Raw genomic sequence first — 19,108 nt, 5'->3', positions numbered from 1 at the left:
CCTCCTCACTATTTGAAAGACAACACTATATTCCTTCTTACCTAATTTAACGTTCCCCTTTGCCTGTCCCACAGGTTTCATCGTATGTCCTGAGCACGACCTTACTGTTACATTAGTATTCATTAAGGCAAGACCAGTCTTTCTGAACGTTCTCTGGCAGGATGTCAACTTGAGCTCCAGAGTGAAGTTTGAACTCAATGTCCACATTGTAAATGCTGCACTGCTGTCCCCATTCACACGCCGAATCATTCACGGCGTCAATATAGAATACATCAAAGCCATCATTTACTGGCTCAGGCAGCGGTGAAACAGTCATCTCGAATTCGATGTCGCGGACGCCACGGCTCCTGTCCCCGTCCTTCTGTCTGATTAGCTGGTCATGTTGTCAGGAACATGGACGGCTGTTGGGTGCTCTATTTCTCGGGCAGTCGGGGGATCTGGAGAAATGCCCGATCTCTCCGCATGTGTGACATCTCATGTACTGAGAGGGGCAGCAGTTGGTTTTATGCACGTGGGTGCATGACCGGCAGACGGCATCATTACCATAATTACGGATTTCTATGTGTGGTTGGCTGGGTCGCGAATACCTGCCTCGGCCCCGGCCCCATGGCCGACTGGTGCTGTCTCGTTTCAAATAATCAACTATCTCTTCGGTGGCGATGGTGGTTGGGGCAATCTGTTTCACGTGCTCGGCTGATGCTTTGGCGATCATACACATGTCACTGCATTTTTCCAGTGTTTAGTCATCGCATTGGAGTTGATTTTCCCGGAGCAGCTGGCTGGTGATGCCGCAGACTATTCTGTTTTGCGGCAACGAGTCATGCCAAATTTGCAATCATTAGCTAAAGACTTCACTGCAGTCAGGTAGCTGGAGAACGTCTCCCCTCGCCACTGATTACGTGCATTAAAGATGTATCTTGTGACAGTTAAGTTCTTTTTTGGTTCACAGTATGTCTGAAACTTCTCACATTCCTCCGGGGCGAACTGAAAGGTCTCATAAATCTGCTGAGCGGCCGGCCCCGCCATGTGGAGGAATGTGCACACCGAATCTTATCTGGCTTACTTGTCAGCTCTGTTGCCGTCTCGTACAGCTGGAATGCCCTTATCCAGTCCTTATAATTCTTGGCTAAGTTCCCTTGCATGGAGAGTGGGTCCGGTGGCTTGAGTCATAGAAACATAGAAAATAGGTGCAGGAGGAGGCCTTTCGGCCCTTCGAGCCAGCACCACCATTCATTGTTATCATGGCTGATCGTCCCAATCAATAACCTGTGCCTGCCTTCTCCCCATAGCTCTTGATTCCACGAGTCCTGCCATTTTTTTCACTCTGACACCATGTAATGTCTGCTGTATGATCCTGTTGTGACTAGCACAATGAATACACGTCCGACATCTTGTAAGAAGAGTTTAATTCCAACAACTAACAGAAACTACTAGAAGGTCAGTTGTCATCAGTCACGAGATCCAGGCAAAACTGGCAGCTTCTACTCCTGGCTTCAAGAGGGCACTGGCATTTACACATTGATGACGAGTACAAATGTTTCAAGATGGCACTAGCATTTACATCACACACTCCAATGAAAGCTTCACCAAAAAAATATCAACCTCCCACCGAATTCTAACTTGGTTTAGAAAAGCAAATTAGTGGTCATTTTTCATGATGTATTGACTTTTTTAATACCAGATATTATTTTAATAGAAATGCCCCTCATCTTCTCCAATGTAACATGAACAATTAAAGCTGTATCGTCTCAGTCCAATGTGTCCAAAACTGTTCCAGATTATACTTAAAATGTAGAAATGAGAGAACCAGAAATCCGTCCCGTCAATAGTGCTAAATGCGTTATACACTGATACCAGCAATTCTAATGAAAGTTTATGGAATGGGTATTGGCAGGCATAACCTATCTCCCCCAACCGAAGAGTTTTTAGCCCGCACCCTTCCATCGCCTTTTAGCCAAATCATTACCACCGCCATTCAATTTTTTCTCCACTCATTGGATAACAAGGTACAATGTTGATTCTGTTGATCTCCAAGTTCCCCGATACTATGCTGCCCAGTCAAATTTTGAATAAGTTGAAGTACTAAATAACTTTGATTGGAAGAGTGCGGGAAAGAAGTGAACTAATTTGGGTGGGGTCTTGCGATGTCCTTTTTGAGCAAACTTTGGAGTAATAATTTCATCTCAGCAGGAAAGAAAAGTATGGATCTTCTGACTGCATGGGCTTCTTCTCACATTCCATAGACGTTCTGGTAGTTGGCTCCTATAAATTACTCCTTAAAGTAAAAATCAAAGCAATGTTGATGGGCATGTGAGAGAGATTAAGTTGCAGGGTTACAAAGGGAAAGAAATCTAATGGGATCGATCTGGTGGGAGTCAGCACGGACCACATATTATCCTTCTGCATCGTAATAAGTCAGCTTTGCATGCAGTGGTGTCACTTACTTCTCTGGTGGGAAGATTGTGGTGTCCATCTTGTAGTCAAGCAATGGACTTGCAATTTCAATGAATTGTTCAGGCTTTATTGGTTTGGGCTCTGTCAATTAGAAGAAATTATTTGTCAGGTTGCTTTTAAAAGTTATTTTTAGTCAGAGAGTGATACAGTGTAGAAACAGGCCCTTCAGCCCAACTTGCCCACACTGGCCAACATGTCCCAGCTACACTAGTCCCACCTGCCTGCGCTTGGTCCATATCCCTCCAAACCTGTCCTATCCATGTACTTGTCTAACTGTTTCTTAAATGTTGGGATAGTCCCAGCCTCAACTATCTCCTCTGGCAGCCTGTTCCGTAAGGGCCTGTCCCACTTGGGAAACATTTTCGGCGACAGTCTGAAAAGAGGTTGTCACGGCGTGGTCTGGGCGTGATGCGCAGTGACACATGTAGGGACGTGTGGTGTCTCCCTGCCACCCCTGGATTTTGGAATGTTCAAAATCATTAGGCGACATCTGGGTGTCTTATCATGTTGTGCGCCCTGTCACACGCTGACGTATGCTGTCCTGCGGGTGACGCCCAGTGACGCAGGTGTATAAAGCGCCGACTTTCACAACTTTTTTAGACTCAAGTGGATTATTTGGCTGACGATAGCCAGGGGAAAAGTGCCCATAAAGAATGAAAAGTATAAAAGTACATAAATGTACAAAGTACATTATTAAGAACATCTGAAATGATGTCTTGTTGAAGCTCAGTGGAGTTGATGCAAATTGTAATGTTATTGTCAGATTGACTATTGTTGTTAAATAAATGTTTTGCTTAAGTATGATGTTCTTTGAAATGTGCCGTTAAATATATACAGTTACTTTTGTTGAAGTTATACCTTTCTTAGAATAAAGGGGAGGCCATTTAAGACTGAGGTGAGAAAAAACGTTTTCACCCAGAGAGTTGTGACTTTGTGGAATTCCCTGCCACAGAGGGCAGTGGAGGCCAATTCACTGGATGGATTTAAGAGAGAGTTAGAGCTCTAGGGGCTAGTGGAATCAAGGGATATGAGTAAAAGGCAGGCAAGGGTTATTGATTGGGGATGATCAGCCATGATCACAATTAATGGCGGTGCTGGCTCGAAGGGCCAAAAGGCCTCCTCCTGCACCTATTTTCTATGTTTCTATGTTTCTTGTTAAATGAATTGTTGTTTTTCAATATGATGTTATTTTTAAGCTGACATTAAATAAACAATTTATCTCTTAAAAAGTTATTAAAAGTTATTGGCCCTTAGATTTATTGTAGATAAGTTCATTTCCAATGTGATTATTATACTTCAGTGTGAACTTCTTGTGTTGTCAAGGCTGGTGACGCTCGCAGTCACCGAAAAAAATCGCAAAACGGGACAGGCCCTATACACCCACCATCCTTTGTGTGAAAAAGTTACCTCACAGATTCCTATTCAATCTTTTCCCCTTCACCTTGAACCTCTGGCCCTCGATTCCCCTACTCTGGGCAAGACTCTGCATCTATCCGATCAGTTCCTCTCATGATTTTACACACCTCCATAAGATCACCCCTCATCCTCCTGCGCTCCAAGGAAAAGAGACACAGCCTACTCAACCTCTCCCAATAGCTCACACCCCCTAGTCATGGCAACATCCTTGTAAATCTTCTCTCTGAACCCTTTCAAGCTTGACAATATCTTTCCTCTAACATGGTGCCCAGAACTGAACACAATATTCTAAATGCGGTCTCACCAACGTCTTATACAACTGCAACATGACCTCCCAACTTCAATACTCAATACTCTTTTGACATTGACTAATATACAGTAATAAAATAAAGTTTTAAAACACACTCGTCAGCAACCTAGTTTAAAAGGAATTAAAAAATAAAAATAAAAGAATCACGTAGGATCATTGTAACATTGTTTTGATTTTCCTCAACTGAATCATCCTCTTCAACCAGACCATTGTCTGAGATCCTATCCTTCAATTCAAGCACTTGCTCATCCATGAATTTAATTGGTCTGCAAGTGACAGACTTCCCTTTCGCTACCAAGGCCCTAAACACTGGAATTCTCTCCGTGAAACACTGAATCCCTACTTCGCTTCCCTTTCTTAAGGCATCCTTTAAAATTTACTTTTTTCGCCAATATTTTCAGTCTCCAATATCCTGACGGGGAAATTTGCCAAGGCTACTGGGGAGACTTTAAACTAGAACGGTTGGGGGGAGGGACTCAAATAGAGAAAGCTAGTAGACAGAATGTGAGGCAGGAGGCAGAGAAGGGAAGCACTCGGACCCAAAATCTAGGGGAGAAAGAAGAAAAAGATAATAAACAGAGAATAAGAGGCGGTGGGTTTCTTAAATGTGTATATTTTAATGCTAGGAGCATTGTAAGAAAGGTGGATGAGCTTAGAGCCTGGATTGACACCTGGAAGTATGATGTTGTGGCGATCAGTGAAACATGGTTGCAGGAGGGCTGTGATTGGAAACTAAATATTCCAGGATTTCGTTGCTTCAGGTGTAATAGAATTGTAGGGGCAAGAGGTGGAGGTGTTGCATTGCTTGTCAGGGAAGAGATTACAGCAGTGCTTTGGCAGGATAGATTAGAGGGCTCGTCTAGGGAGGCTATTTGGGTGGAACTGAGAAGTGGGAAAGGTGTAGCAACACTTATAGGGGTGTATTATAGACCACCAAATGGGGAACGAGAATTGGAAGAGCAAATATGTAAGGAGATTGCAGATATTAGTAGTAAGCACAAGGTAGTGATTGTGGGAGATATCAACTTTCCACACATAGACTGGGAAACACATTCTGTAAATGGGCTGGATGGTTTGGAGTTTGTAAAATGAGTGCAGGATAGTTTTTTGCAGCAATACACAGAGCTACCTACTCGAGAAGGGGCAGTGCTGGACCTCCTGTTAGGAAATGAGACAGGTCAGGTGGCGGAGGTATGCATTGGGGAGCACTTCGGGTCCAGTGATCACAATGCCATTAGTTTCAATGTAATTATGGAGAGGGTCAGAACTGGACCTAGGGTTGAGATTTTTGATTGGAGAAAGGCTAACTTTGATGTGATGCGAAAGGATTTAAAAGGAGTGAATTGGGACAGTTTGTTTTATGGGAACGATGTAGAAGAGAAATGGAGGACATTTAAAGGGGAAATTTTAAGAGTACAGAATCGTTATGTCCCTGTTCGGTTGAAAGGAAATAGTAAAAATTGGTAAGAACCATGGTTTTCAAGGGAAATTGGACACTTGGTTCGGAAAAAGAGAGCGATCTACAATAATTATAGGCAGCATGGAGTAAATGAGGTGCTTGAGGAGTATAAAGAATGTAAAAAGAATCTTAAGAAAGAAATTAGAAAAGCTAAAAGGTATGAGGATGCTTTGGCAAGTTGAAAGTAAATCCAAAAGGGTTTTTACAGCTATATTAATAGCAAAAGGACAACGAGGGATAAAATTGGTCCATTAGAGAGACAGAGTGGACAGCTATCTGCAGAGCCAAAAGAGATGGGGGAGATATTGAACAATTTATTTTCTTCGGTATTCACCAAGGAGAAGGATATTGAATTATGTGAGGTAATGGAAACAAGTAGAGTAGCTATGGAAATTATGAGATTCAAAGAAAAAGAAGTACTGACACTTTTGACAAATATAAAAGTGGATAAGTCTCCAGGTCCTGACAGGATATTCCCTAGGACATTGAGGGAAGTTAGTGTAGAAATAGCAGGGGCTAACACAGAAATATTTCAAATGTCATTAGAAACGGGAATAGTGCCGGAGGATTGGCGTACTGCGCATGTTGTTCCATTGTTTAAAAAGGGTTCTAAGAGTAAACCTACAGTTTGACTTCAGTGGTGGGCAAATTAATGGAAAGGATGCTTAGAGATAATATATATAAGCATCTGGATAAACAGGGTCTGATTAGGAACAGTCAACATGGATTTGTGCCTGGAAGGTCATGTTTGACTAATCTTCTTGAATTTTTTGAAGAGGTTACTAGGGAAATTGATGATGGTAAACAAGTGGATGTTATCTATATGGACTTTAGTAAGGCCTTTGACAAGGTTCCTCATGGAAGGTTGGTTAAGAAGTTTCAATTGTTGGGTATTAATGCAGGAGTAGCAAGATGGATTGAACAGTGGCTGAATGGGAGATGCCAGAGGGTAATGGTGGATGGCTGTTTGTCAGGTTGGAGTCCGGTGACTAGTGGGGTGCCACAGGGATCTGTGTTGGGTCCACTGTTATTTGTCATGTACATCAATGATCTGGATGATGGCGTGGTAAATTGGATTAGTAAGTATGCAGATTATACTAAAATAGGTGGTGTTGTGGATAATGAAGTAGATTTCCAAAGTCTACAGAGAGATTTAGGCCATTTGGAAGAATGGGCTGAAAGATGGCAGATGGAGTATAATGCTGATAAGTGTGAGGTGCTACATCTTGGCAGGACAAATCAAAATAGGACGTACATGGTAAATGGTAGGGAATTGAGGAATGCAGTTGAACAGAGGGATCTAGGAATAACTGTGCATAGTTCCCTGAAGGTGGAATCTCATGTAGATAGTGTGGTAAAGAAAGCTTTTGGTGTGCTAGCCTTTATAAATCAGAGCATTGAGTATAGAAGTTGGGATGTAATGTTAAAATTGTACAAGGCATTGGTGAGGCCAATTCTGGAGTATGGTGTACAATTTTGGTCGCCTAATTATAGGAAGGATGTCAACAACATAGAGAGCGTACAGAGGATATTTACTAGAATGTTGCCTGGGTTTCAGCAACTAAGTTACAGAGAAAGGTTGAATAAGTTAGGTCTTTATTCTTTGGAGCGCAGAACAGTAAGGGGGGACTTGATAGAGGTCTTTAAAATGATGAGAGGGATAGACAGAGTTGACGTGGATAAGCTTTTCCCATTGACAGTAGGGAAGTTTCAAACAAGAGGACATGACTTCAGATTTAAGGGACAGAAGTTTAGGGGTAACATGAGGGGGAACTTCTTTACTCAGAGAGTGGTAGCTGTGTGGAATGAGCTTCCAGTGGAAGTGGTGGAGGCAGGTTCGATTTTATCATTTAAAAATAAATTGGGTAGGTATATGGATGGGAAAGGAATTGAGGGTTATGGTCTAAGTGCAGGTAACCATATAACCATATAACAATTACAGCACGGAAACAGGCCGTCTCGACCCTTCTAGTCCGTGCCGAACACGTATTCTCCACCACCTTCACTGGAAGCTCATTCCACACAGCCACCACTCTCTGAGTAAAGAAGTTCCCCCTCATGTTACCCCTAAACTTCTGTCCCTTAATTCTCAAGTCATGTCCCCTTGTTTGAATCTTCTCTACTCTCAGTGGGAAAAGCTTATCCACGTCAACTCTGTCTATCCCTCTCATCATTTTAAAGACCTCTATCGTCCCCCCTTAACCTTCTGCGCTCCAAAGAATAAAGCCCTAACTTGTTCAACCTTTCTCTGTAACTTAGTTGCTGAAACCCAGGCAACATTCTAGTAAATCTCCTCTGTACTCTCTCTATTTTGTTGACATCCTTCCTATAATTAGGCAACCAAAATTGTACACCATACTCCAGAATTGGCCTCACCAATGCCTTGTACAATTTTAACATTACATCCCAACTTCTATACTCAAGGCTCTGATTTATAAAGGCCAGCACACCAAAAGCTTTCTTTACCACCCTATCTACATGAGATTCCACTTTCAGGGAACTGTGCACAGTTATTCCCAGATCCCTCTGTTCACCTGCATTCTTCAATTCCCTACCATTTACCATGTACGTCCTATTTTGATTTGTCCTGCCAAGATGTAGCACCTCACACTTATCAGCATTAAACTCCATCTGCCATCTTTCAGCCCACTCTTCCAACTGGCATAAATCTCTCTGTAGACTTTGAAAATCTACTTTATTATCCACAACCCCACCTATCTTAGTATCATCTGCATACTTACCAATCCAATTTACCACACCATCATCCAGATCATTGATGTACATGACAAACAACAGTGGACCCAACACAGATCCCTGTGGCACCCCACTAGTCACTGGCCTCCAACCTGACAAACAACCATCCACCATTACTCTCTGGCATCTCCCATTCAGCCACTGTTGAATCCATCTTGCTACTCCACCATTAATACCCAACAATTGAACCTTCTTAACCAACCTTCCGTGAGGAACCTTGTCAAAGGCCTTACTGAAGTCCATATATACAACATCCACTGCTTTACCCTCATCAATTTCCCGAGTAACCTCTTCAAAAAATTCAAGAAGATTAGTCAAACATGACCATCCAGGCACAAATCCATGTTGACTGTTCCTAATCAGACCCTGTTTATCCAGATGCTTATATATATTATCTCTAAGTATCCTTTCCATTAATTTGCCCACCACTGACGTCAAACTAACAGGTCTATAATTGCTAGGTTTACTCTTAGACCCCTTTTTAAACAATGGAACAACATGCGCAGTACGCCAATCCTCCGGCACTATTCCCGTTTCTAATGACATTTGAAATATTTCTGTCATAGTCCCTGCTATTTCTACACTAACTTCCCTCAATGTCCTAGGGAATATCCTGTCCGGACCTGGAGACTTATCCACTTTTATATTTCTCACAAGTGTCAGTACTTCCTCTTCTTTGAATCTCATAGTTTCCATAGCTACTCTACTTGTTTCCCTTACCTCGCATAATTCAATATCCTTCTCCTTGGTGAATACCGAAGAAAATAAATTGTTCAATATCTTCCCCATCTCTTTTGGCTCTGCAGATAGCTGTCCACTCTGTCTCTCTAATGGACCAATTTTATTCCTCGTTATCCTTTTGCTATTAATATAGCTGTAAAAATCCTTTGGATTTACTTTCACCTTGCCAAAGCATCCTCATACCTTTTAGCTTTTCTAATTTCTTTCTTAAGATTCTTTTTACATTCTTTATACTCCTCAAGCACCTCATTTACTCCATGCTGCCTATAATTATTGTAGATCGCTCTCTTTTTCCGAACCAAGTGTCCAATTTCCCTTGAAAACCATGGTTCTTTCCAATTTTTACTATTTCCTTTCAACCGAACAGGGACATAACGATTCTGTACTCTTAAAATTTCCCCTTTAAATGTCCTCCATTTCTCTTCTACATCGTTCCCATAAAACAAACTGTCCCAATTTACTCCTTTTAAATCCTTTCGCATCTCCTCAAAGTTAGCCTTTCTCCAATCAAAAATCTCAACCCTAGGTCTAGTTCTGATCCTCTCCATAATTATATTGAAACTAATGGTATTGTGATCACTGGTCCCGAACTGTTCCCCAACGCATACCTCCGCAACCTGACCCATCTCATTTCCTAACAGGAGGTCCAGCACCGCCCCTTCTCTAGTAGGTACTTCTATGTATTGCTGCAAAAAACTATCCTGCACACATTTTACAAACTCCAACCCATCCAGCCCATTTACAGAATGTGTTTCCCAGTCTATGTGTGGAAAATTGAAATCTCCCACAATCACTACCTTGTGCTTACTACTAATATCTGCAATCTCCTTACATATTTGCTCTTCCAATTCTCGTTCCCCATTTGGTGGTCTATAATACACCCCTATAAGTGTTGCTACCCCTTTCCCATTTCTCAGTTCCACCCAAATAGCTTCCGTAGACGAGCCCTCTAATCTATCCTGCCAAAGCACTGCTGTAATATCTTCCCTGATAAGCAATGCAACACCTCCACCTCTTGCCCCTCCAATTCTATCACACCTGAAACAACGAAATCCTGGAATATTTAGTTTCCAATCACAGCCCTCTTGCAACCATGTTTCACTGATCGCCACAACATCATACTTCCAGGTGTCAATCCAGGCTCTAAATTCATCCAGATGGGACTAGAGGAAAATAAGTGTAGGACCGAGATGGCCTGTTTCCGTGCTGTAATTGTTATATGGTTATATGGTCTCAATACCTCTTAGTTAAACTCTGTTTGACAACACTCCTTTGAAGCATCTTGTGTCAGCTTAAGGGTTCTCTGTAAATGCAAATTTTTTTTGTTGGTGTGCGTAGTGAGGAAAAGCAAGGAAAACTTAGAATGACCACAGACAGGATTGCAAAAGGGAAGATCTGAATTGGTTCTGCTGCTTACTCATTTACAACATAACTAAACAATTCCTGGATGAGTAGGAAAGAACTGCAGATGCTGGTGTAAATCGAAGATAGACACAAAATGCTGGAGTAAATTCAAGAAGGGTCTCGACCCAAAACATCACCCATTCCTTCTCTCCAGAGATGCTGCTTGTCCCGCTGAGTTACTCCAGCATTATATGTCTATCTAAAAAATTCCTGGACATCAATTTACTCCAATAGATCCCCTACTCTTTCAAAGTGTATAAACCAAGAATTCAGTTAAACTACCTACAACCCTTTGATCATGATTATTCAAGTTCTTTAGACAAATTGAACAATCACACTGGATGCTATTTTCATTGTGAAAATGAAAGTGAATTACCTTTTGGGTCAGCTATCGGAAAGGGACGATTCCGTGGTCGTATCAACTTCCATTGAGGAATCGGTATCTCCTCTGGTGGATTTACAAGGGGACAGGATCTTGTTCTTCTCACCAGTACTGGGTGACTGTGCATGTGGGAAAGGCCATAGTGCCGCAGCTTTTCTGAGGATTCAGCCTACAATAGAATGAAAATAATTTTATTGAAAATAAATAAAAGGGTCTCGACCCGAAACGTCTCCCATTCCATCTCTCCAGAGATGCTGTCTTTCCCGTTGAGTTTCTCCAGTATTTTGTCTATCTTCGGTTTAAACCAGCATCTGCAGTTCCTTCCTTCAAATAAATCTTGGAATTGGGCATTATGATGTGGCATTCGAACTGCTCAGTATCTAAATGGTGCACATTCATCAACATCAATGAATTGCTCTATAAAGTAAATTGAAAATTATGGGAACTTTCTGAAGACTGGCTAGAATCTCTAAATGTGCATATGTGATACATAATAAAACAGTGGGAAGCCAACCTGAGAGCATGGAGTGGTAGCAACACTAATTGCCAGAAATAAGCAAATGTTCAGAGTCACAAACAATCAACTTTGTTTTAGGTGGTTCCTCAGGATCAAGAGTGACCACAGCTTCGAATCTGTGGGTTCTGAGGGTGTTTGATGATGCCAATTTGGGATTATAAACCTCTTCACCGATGGGGTAGGAAGTGAGTGATGGTTCAAGTGGGCAGTAGTTTGTGAGATTAGGTTCTCAACCGATGACATCTTTCTTAGCAAGTTTATTTACTTGGAAATAGGGAGTAAATTGAATACATTGGGAATCAAATGTAAATGCGACTAAAAAAAAATCCTGTCTAAGATAAAAGCCATTGCTGCCCATGTCTTTATCTCTAATTTCCTCTTCCATCTCAGGTTTCTGAACACAATGCTCTGCACCCCTTTTGACATCAGAAAATGAATGTGACATAACTTCCAGCATTTGACCACTAATGCCAATTTTTACATGTTCCAACGCGAGCTAAAACTGTGCTCAGATTCTAACATTCTGCTATCACTGGGACTCTCTGCTAATCCTCCGGCGACATCACCAATCAATTAACACTGATTTTGATGTCTAATACTACTGTTATCCCACTCCTGCTGCTGAATCTTTTTTTTTGTGCAATAGTTGCCATCACACCTGATTTCAATAATGTTCTCCTCCCTATTGCTTTAAGTTCCATCCTGCACAACTTCCAACTCAAGTAAAATGCCACTACCTTCCCATTCTCTTCAGTATTAGTTTCCCCTCATTCCTCTCAGCATGACTGCAAAAGGTTCATTATCATTTAGGTATGTGAAGAGGAAAAAATTAGTTAAGACCAAAGTTGGACCCTTGAATACTGTAAAGGGTGAATTTATTATGGGGAACAAGAAAACGGTAGATGTGTTGAACAGGTACTTTGGATCCGTCTTCACTAAGGAGGACACAAGCAATCTTCCTGATGTACCAGCCAGAGGATCTGGGGTGACTGAGGGACTGAAGTAAATCCACATTAGGCAGGAAATTGTGTTGGGTAGACTGATGGGACTGAAGGCTGATAAATCCCCAAGACCTGATGGTCTGCATCCCAGGGTACTTAAGGAAGTGGCTCTAGAAATCGTGGACGCATTGGTGATCATTTTCCAATGTTCTATAGATTCAGGATCAGGATCTGTGGATTGGAGGGTAGCTAATGTTATCCCACTTTTTAAGAAAGGCGGGAGAGAGAAAACAGGGAATTATAGACCAGTTAGCCTGACATAGGTGGTGGGGAAGCTGGAGTCAATCGTAAAAGATGAAATAGCAGCACGTTTGGATAGCAGTAACAGGATCGGTCCGAGTCAGCATGGAAGGGGAAATCATGCTTGACTTATCTTCTGGAATTTTTTGAGGATGCAACTAGGAAAATGGACAAGGGGGAGCCAGTGGATGTAGTGTACCTGGACTTTCAGAAAGCATTTGATAAGTTCCCATATAGGAGATTAGTGGGCAAAATTAGTGCACATGGTATTGGGGGTAGAGTGCTGACATGGATAGAAAATTGGTTGGCAGACAGGAAAACAAAGAGTAGGGATTAACGGGTCCCTTTCAGAATGGCAGGCAGTGAATAGTGGGGTACGCAAGGCTCGGTGCTGGGACCACAGCTATTTACAATATATATTAATGATTTCGATGAAGGGATTACAAGTAACATTAGCAAATTTGCAGACACAAAGCTGGGTGACAGTGTGAACTGTGAGGAGGATGCTATGAGAATGCAGGGTGACTTGAACAGGTTAGGTGAGTGGGCAGATATCGTTTAATGTGAATAAATGTGAGTTATCCACTTTGGTAGCAAAAACAGGAAGGAAGATTATTATCTAAATGGTGTCGTTGGGAAAAGAGGACGTAGAAACGGGATCTGGGGGTCCTTGTTCATCAGTCAATGAAAGTAAGCATGCAGGTACAGCATGCAGTGAAGAAAGTAAATGGCATGTTGGCCTTCATAACAAGAGGAGTGAGACTACACCTGGAGTATTGTGTGCAGTTTTGGTCTCCAAATTTGAGGAAGGACGTTTTTGCTATTGAAGGAGTGCAGCGTAGGTTCACAAGGTTATTTCCCGGGATGGCGGGACTGTCATATGTTGATAGAATGGAGCGGCTGGGCTTGTGTACTCTGGAATTTAGAAGGATGAGTGGGTATCTTATTGAAACATAAGATTATTAAGGGTTTGGACATGCTAGAGGCAGGAAACATGTTCCCGATGTTGGGGGAGTCCAGAACCAGGGGCCACAGTTTAAGAATAAGGGGTAAGTCATTTAGAACAGAGATGAGAAAACACTTTTTCACACAGAGAGTTGTAATTGTGTGGAATTCTCTGCCTCTAAGAGGGCAGTGGAGGCCGGTTCTCTGGATATTTTCAAGGGAGAGCTAGATAGGGCTCTTGAAACTAGCGAAGGCAGGGGATATGGGGAGAAGGCAGGAACGGGGTACTGATTGTGGATGATCAGCATTGATCACATTGAATGGCGGTCGGTGCTGGCTTGAAGGGCCGAATGGCCTACTCTTGCACCTATCGTTTATTGTCCAGATCCTCACAAACACATCTCCCTGTGGCCTGACCTCCACCTATCGCATTTGGTCATAAGGAAGAGGAGTAGAATTGGGCCATTCGGCCCATCAAGTCTACTCCACCATTCAAACATGGCTGATCTATTTCTCCCTCCTAACCCACTCTTCTGCTTCACCCCATAGCCTCTGACACCTGTATGAAACAGTAATCTATCTATCTCTGCCTTAAAAATATCCACTGACGGCCTTCTGTGGCAAAGAATTCCACAGGTTCACCACCTTCTGACTAAAGATAAATCTCCTCTGCTTGTCTCATGTATTCTGCTTCCATTCAGACTCTCTTCCCATCAGCAGCAGGTAATTGAGCAGCTACTCAGTATACTGTAAATTGCCCCTCATTATAGATGAGTGATAGAAATGTGGAGAGAATAAAACAGGGTCGTTGTAATTTAAAAATGTGTGCTTGATGATTGGCACAATCCTAGTGGACTGAAGGTCCCATGTCTGTGCGTGTCTCTCTTTGACCCTATGGCTGCATAACTTCTCAGTGGTTTAAATCGAAGATAGACAAAAAATGCTGGAGTAACTCAGCGGGACAGGCAGCATCTCTGGATTCCTTCTCTCCAGAGTTACTCCAGCATTTTGTGTCCATCAGTCACTTTCTTTCCTCCATAACTGGGATAGTTTGTAGATTAAATATTTTGTATGATTACAATAGACAATAGGTGCAAGAGTAGGCCATTCGGCTCTTCGAGCCAGCACCGCCATTCAATGTGATCATGGCTGATCATCCACAATCAGTACCCCATTCCTGCCCTCTCCCAATATCCTCTGACTCCGCTATCTTTAAGAGCTGTACGAACATCTTTAAGAGCTGTATTACATCTCTACAGTTTCAGCTGTAGCTCACATGATAGCTCCCTTAACTTAAAATTGAAGGTTGGACCTTTCAGTGCCACTCTTGAGACATGAACATTGAAACTGATACTCCCAATGCAATAATGAAAATGGTGCACTGTCAGAGATGCTAGTTTTCAGATTAGATGTTGAAGGACCATTGCTCTCAAGTGAATGTGAAAGATTCCATGGCAATAGTTTGAAGTAGAAGATAGGAATTCTCCCAAAATCCTGGTAAATATTTATCGCTCAACCCAAATTGTTAAAATAGATTGTTCAATCATTATCTTTACATTGCAGGTAACCTGTAGCTGTTCACTTGATTACAGTATCATTGGAATAATAAAATGAGAGAAGAAATGGCACACAATATTAAAAAAGAGCCGTCGTCATTACCATTTGTCCAAGCAATGAAGTAGTTCTGTCTGACAGCTGCAGTGGGACATAGGTAGCATACATCACCATCTGTGGCATCACTGGCATCGGGAGTACTGCAGCACAAAGAACATAAAAAGTGCCATCTTAAACAATGGTATACTACTAGAGTCAACTTTCCTACCCTTTTATCTCTACACAATAGCAGTAACTTTTTTTCAAAAGCGGGTTGGAGTCGGTTCAGCACAAATGAAGAGATTTGGCCATTTGTGCCAGTGCCAATCACATTGCTTCTCCTCACTTTGCATATTTCTTTTTTGTACGTTTTAAGAATACAAACACTTTTGAAAGTGATTATAGAATATGCCCCCACCGCCAAATTTGACAGTGCAATAAACATCATAGCAACTTGCTGCACATTGTTCCAAGGTTCAATTGCCAATTATTTCAAATCCTCTAATCACCCACAGTGGAAACATTCTTTGGATGACAGATGGGGAGGGGGTAACATTTTGATGTAATGAAGGTCATACTTTAAATGCATGTACAATTCTCTTCCTTTAAGAAATAAATGTTAAGCACCATTTGGGTTTGAACAATGGATCACCTTAGTCGTGCACAAATTGAAAAGATGCTATCTGTAAACTGGGCTATGTTTGTTTGAACAAAGCTATTCATACCAGATATTGTTCATAAATGTAACGCTGAAACTGAATATTGAACAGGTACAGGGGAACCTGCTGTAGGAAAGATGTCATTAAACTGAAAAGGATTAACAACTTTTAATCCCTCAGAGAAGATTTACGAGGTTGCTGCCAGGACTCCAGGGCCTGAGCTGAAGGGAGAGGTTGAGCTAGTTAGGACTTTCTTCCTTGTAGCATAGGAAGATGAGGGGTGATCTCATAGAGGTAAATAAGATCATTAAATGAATAGATATGTTAAATACACAGATTCTTCTACCCAGAGTAGGGAATCAAGAACCATTGATTCAAGAGGACATAGGTTTAAGGTGAGGGAGAAAATAATTATTAAGTAACCTGAAGGGCAACTATTTTTACACAAATGGTGGTAAGTAAAGGAATGGGCTGGCAGAAGAAGTAGTTGAGCCAGGCACTATCACAATGTTTAAGAAACATTTGGACAGGTAGATGGATAGGAAAGGTTTGGAAGGATGTGGTGCCAAACACAGGCAGATTACAATATATGGGGCAGGTTGGCCGACGTGAGCAAGTTGGGCCTTTGGGCTTGTTTCCACATTGTATGACTATGACTCAAAACCATTTATCCCCTTGTTCTGTTATTCAATCATCTGACAAAGGTAATGTGATACATCATTCTAAAGTGGTTATCAATAGTATTAGATTTAACTAGAAGTAATATGGCCAAGGGGAAGGAGTGTTCTGAGAATCAAGAGTGTTTCAGGAACCAGCAACAAATAGCAATGTTACAAAATTTTGAGATTTTAAAAATCAAGTCTGCAATTTATCCCATCAGATAAAGCATAAAAATAAGTTTAATTTGACACCTAATTCACTTTCATATCTCAAGTATTTAAAAAGTTATGGCCATTTTCATACTGGGAAATGAGCATCTTGTTCCCTATTGATTTTCTATGGACATAACAAAAAAGCTGTGATCGTGAACAGTCAAAAGCCCATAACTTTCTTAAACATTAAGAGAACTGAATGAAATTTTCAGTTATCATAGATTGAAGCATTCTGAAACAAATATAAAATTATCTTACTTGGATGACCTGAAATTAAAGCATATAATTAGTTAGTTACCTAATTGTAGTTAATTTCAGACTTCAATTACTAGATCTAAACATCTATCCATTTCTTAATAAATGATTAACATTTTTAAATAGCCTAAATGTCCAAATAATATTCACAAATAATTCACAATAAAACATGATTTTTAAATCTCATTTACATTAATTTATAGACCAAATGGAAGGAATTTAGTGTTCAATTGCTGTAAATTAAAGTCCATTTTAAATCAGCTTTCCAGTGGGTCCCTGTGGAACGCGCTGGTTTAGAACGTTCACATTGCGGTAGATTTGTGCCCCAAATGCCGAGAAAAATACTGCGGGATATAATGGGCCCAAAATGAGCTACTCGCAATATTAAACTTTGTATAAAGGGATCTTTAGAAGCCCTTTTTAATGTAAAAATATACAGCCTACCTTCTGCTATTTGCTTTATGAGACACTGCGGTTGCTGGTGTTCGCGGGTTTAGAGGTTGATTTTTAAACTACTATAACTATTATACGAGGCCTTTAAAACTAATAATAGCTTTTGCGACGGGGTCTTCCAGCGATTTTTCGTTAATAATTAACTAGGCTGAACATCTTCGATTTGAACAGCCTAGAGAAAATCGTGTTTTAAACCCGCCCCCTCTAAACAGCGCCAAAATCGCGCACACCCGCAGCGGCAGATTTTCAGCGACGCTTCAGGTAGGCTTTGCAACATACCTACAACAAATGATCAGAGAATTGAAAAAGAAGAATTGAAAAGAAAATATAAAAAAATGAAAAATATGAAGAACTATTTAAAAATATAAGAGCTTCTAAAATGCTGTAAAAACGTAGTGAGTAGCAAAACTAAATGTGAACCCTGTAGAGTCCAAGACAGAAGAAAATACAGTGGGGAATAAAGAAATGGCTGAAGTAAATAAATATTTAATCAATATCTTAATGGTTGCATATGCCAGAAATGGTTGGTGACAGCTGCGCAAATCAGAATAGGAAACTTGAAATTATTAATAACAGGAAAGAAAAGTACTGGAAGAATTAAGAGGAAAGAAAGTCTCCAAATCACCTTGACTGGATAGTTCTTATGTTCAACTTTAAAACAAGAGAAGATGCATCAGCTATGGTGTTCCAAAATTCTAAGATTCAGAAATATTGTTGGCACACAGGAATCCAACATCTTATTTAAGAAAGGCATGCTGAAGAAAATAGCTGACAAATCAATTTGACATAAATGCAAAAAGTGCTGAAACCTATTATCAAGGAGTATAAAGGCAATTGTAATAAAATTAGGCAAAGGCAACACAGTTTAATGAAAGAGAAATCATGCTTGATACATTGCATAATATATTTTCGAAGTATATAAGAAGCATGCCAGATAAAAGAGGATTGCAGCAGTTCAAAAATATGTTTTGCCACCATCTTAGGTTTGGTATTAAATGTTAATCATGCCAGTGATGTCCACATTCGATAAACAAAAATAACAGACTGGGCAGAATGTCCATCTGTAGCTTATTTTTAAACAAAATTCACAGATGAGGAAAAGACTATTACACAATATAAGAGCTTAGGGTATTGGAGGTAATATGGATCATGAATTGGATAAAGAATCTTTGTCAACATAGCATGCCATCATAAGTAGTGCCCGCTCCTCAGCTACTTATATAGCGACCTAAACATAAGTAAAGTGTGCAACATACATAGGATTGCTGACAAAGCTACAATAGAAAATGCCTTGGAAAGATGACATAAAATATCAGGGAAGGATATATGGAGATTTAGCTTGTAAAGTAATGGAAAATTATGAAAATGCAAGGTTATTAATTTTGGTAATGAGAATAGTGAGAATAGAAAATGGTTGTTTTTACAAATGGTGAAAAGCCAATAAATTATAGCACATAGTGTATTCTTGATAGCGAGCTCAATGAAATGTTCATATTTAATAGTCAACTACCGCAAACAAATAGGAAGCCAAATGACACAATGACACTTATTTCAAGAAATTTGTGGAGAAGAGTAAGCAAACCATAATGCAGTAAGGTTTTAATGAGATGATACCTGGTACATTTTACGCAGTTTTAGTCTCCATGCAAAAGG

At 40.8% G+C, this 19,108-nt stretch overlaps 1 protein-coding gene across 2 annotated transcripts in view; it reads right to left on the bottom strand.

Moving 5' to 3' along the window:
- The window catches only part of adgb (androglobin), a 213,904-nt gene that overhangs the window by 130,638 nt on the left and 64,158 nt on the right, over nt 1-19,108 (bottom strand). For both annotated transcript variants that reach the window (XM_033026113.1, XM_033026114.1), the window contains 3 exons: nt 15,283-15,377; nt 10,915-11,089; nt 2,445-2,535 (listed from right to left, as the gene is read on the bottom strand). In XM_033026113.1, coding sequence (XP_032882004.1) covers nt 2,445-2,535; nt 10,915-11,089; nt 15,283-15,377 — 361 coding nt within the window. The remainder of the gene's footprint in view (nt 1-2,444; nt 2,536-10,914; nt 11,090-15,282; nt 15,378-19,108) is intronic.

Source organism: Amblyraja radiata, chromosome 8 (genome assembly GCF_010909765.2).
Source record: "Amblyraja radiata isolate CabotCenter1 chromosome 8, sAmbRad1.1.pri, whole genome shotgun sequence".
In the NCBI taxonomy this organism is placed as follows: domain Eukaryota; kingdom Metazoa; phylum Chordata; class Chondrichthyes; order Rajiformes; family Rajidae; genus Amblyraja; species Amblyraja radiata.
The sequence above is the reverse complement of the archived record's forward strand: the minus strand, read 5'-3'. Positions and strand labels throughout refer to the sequence as shown.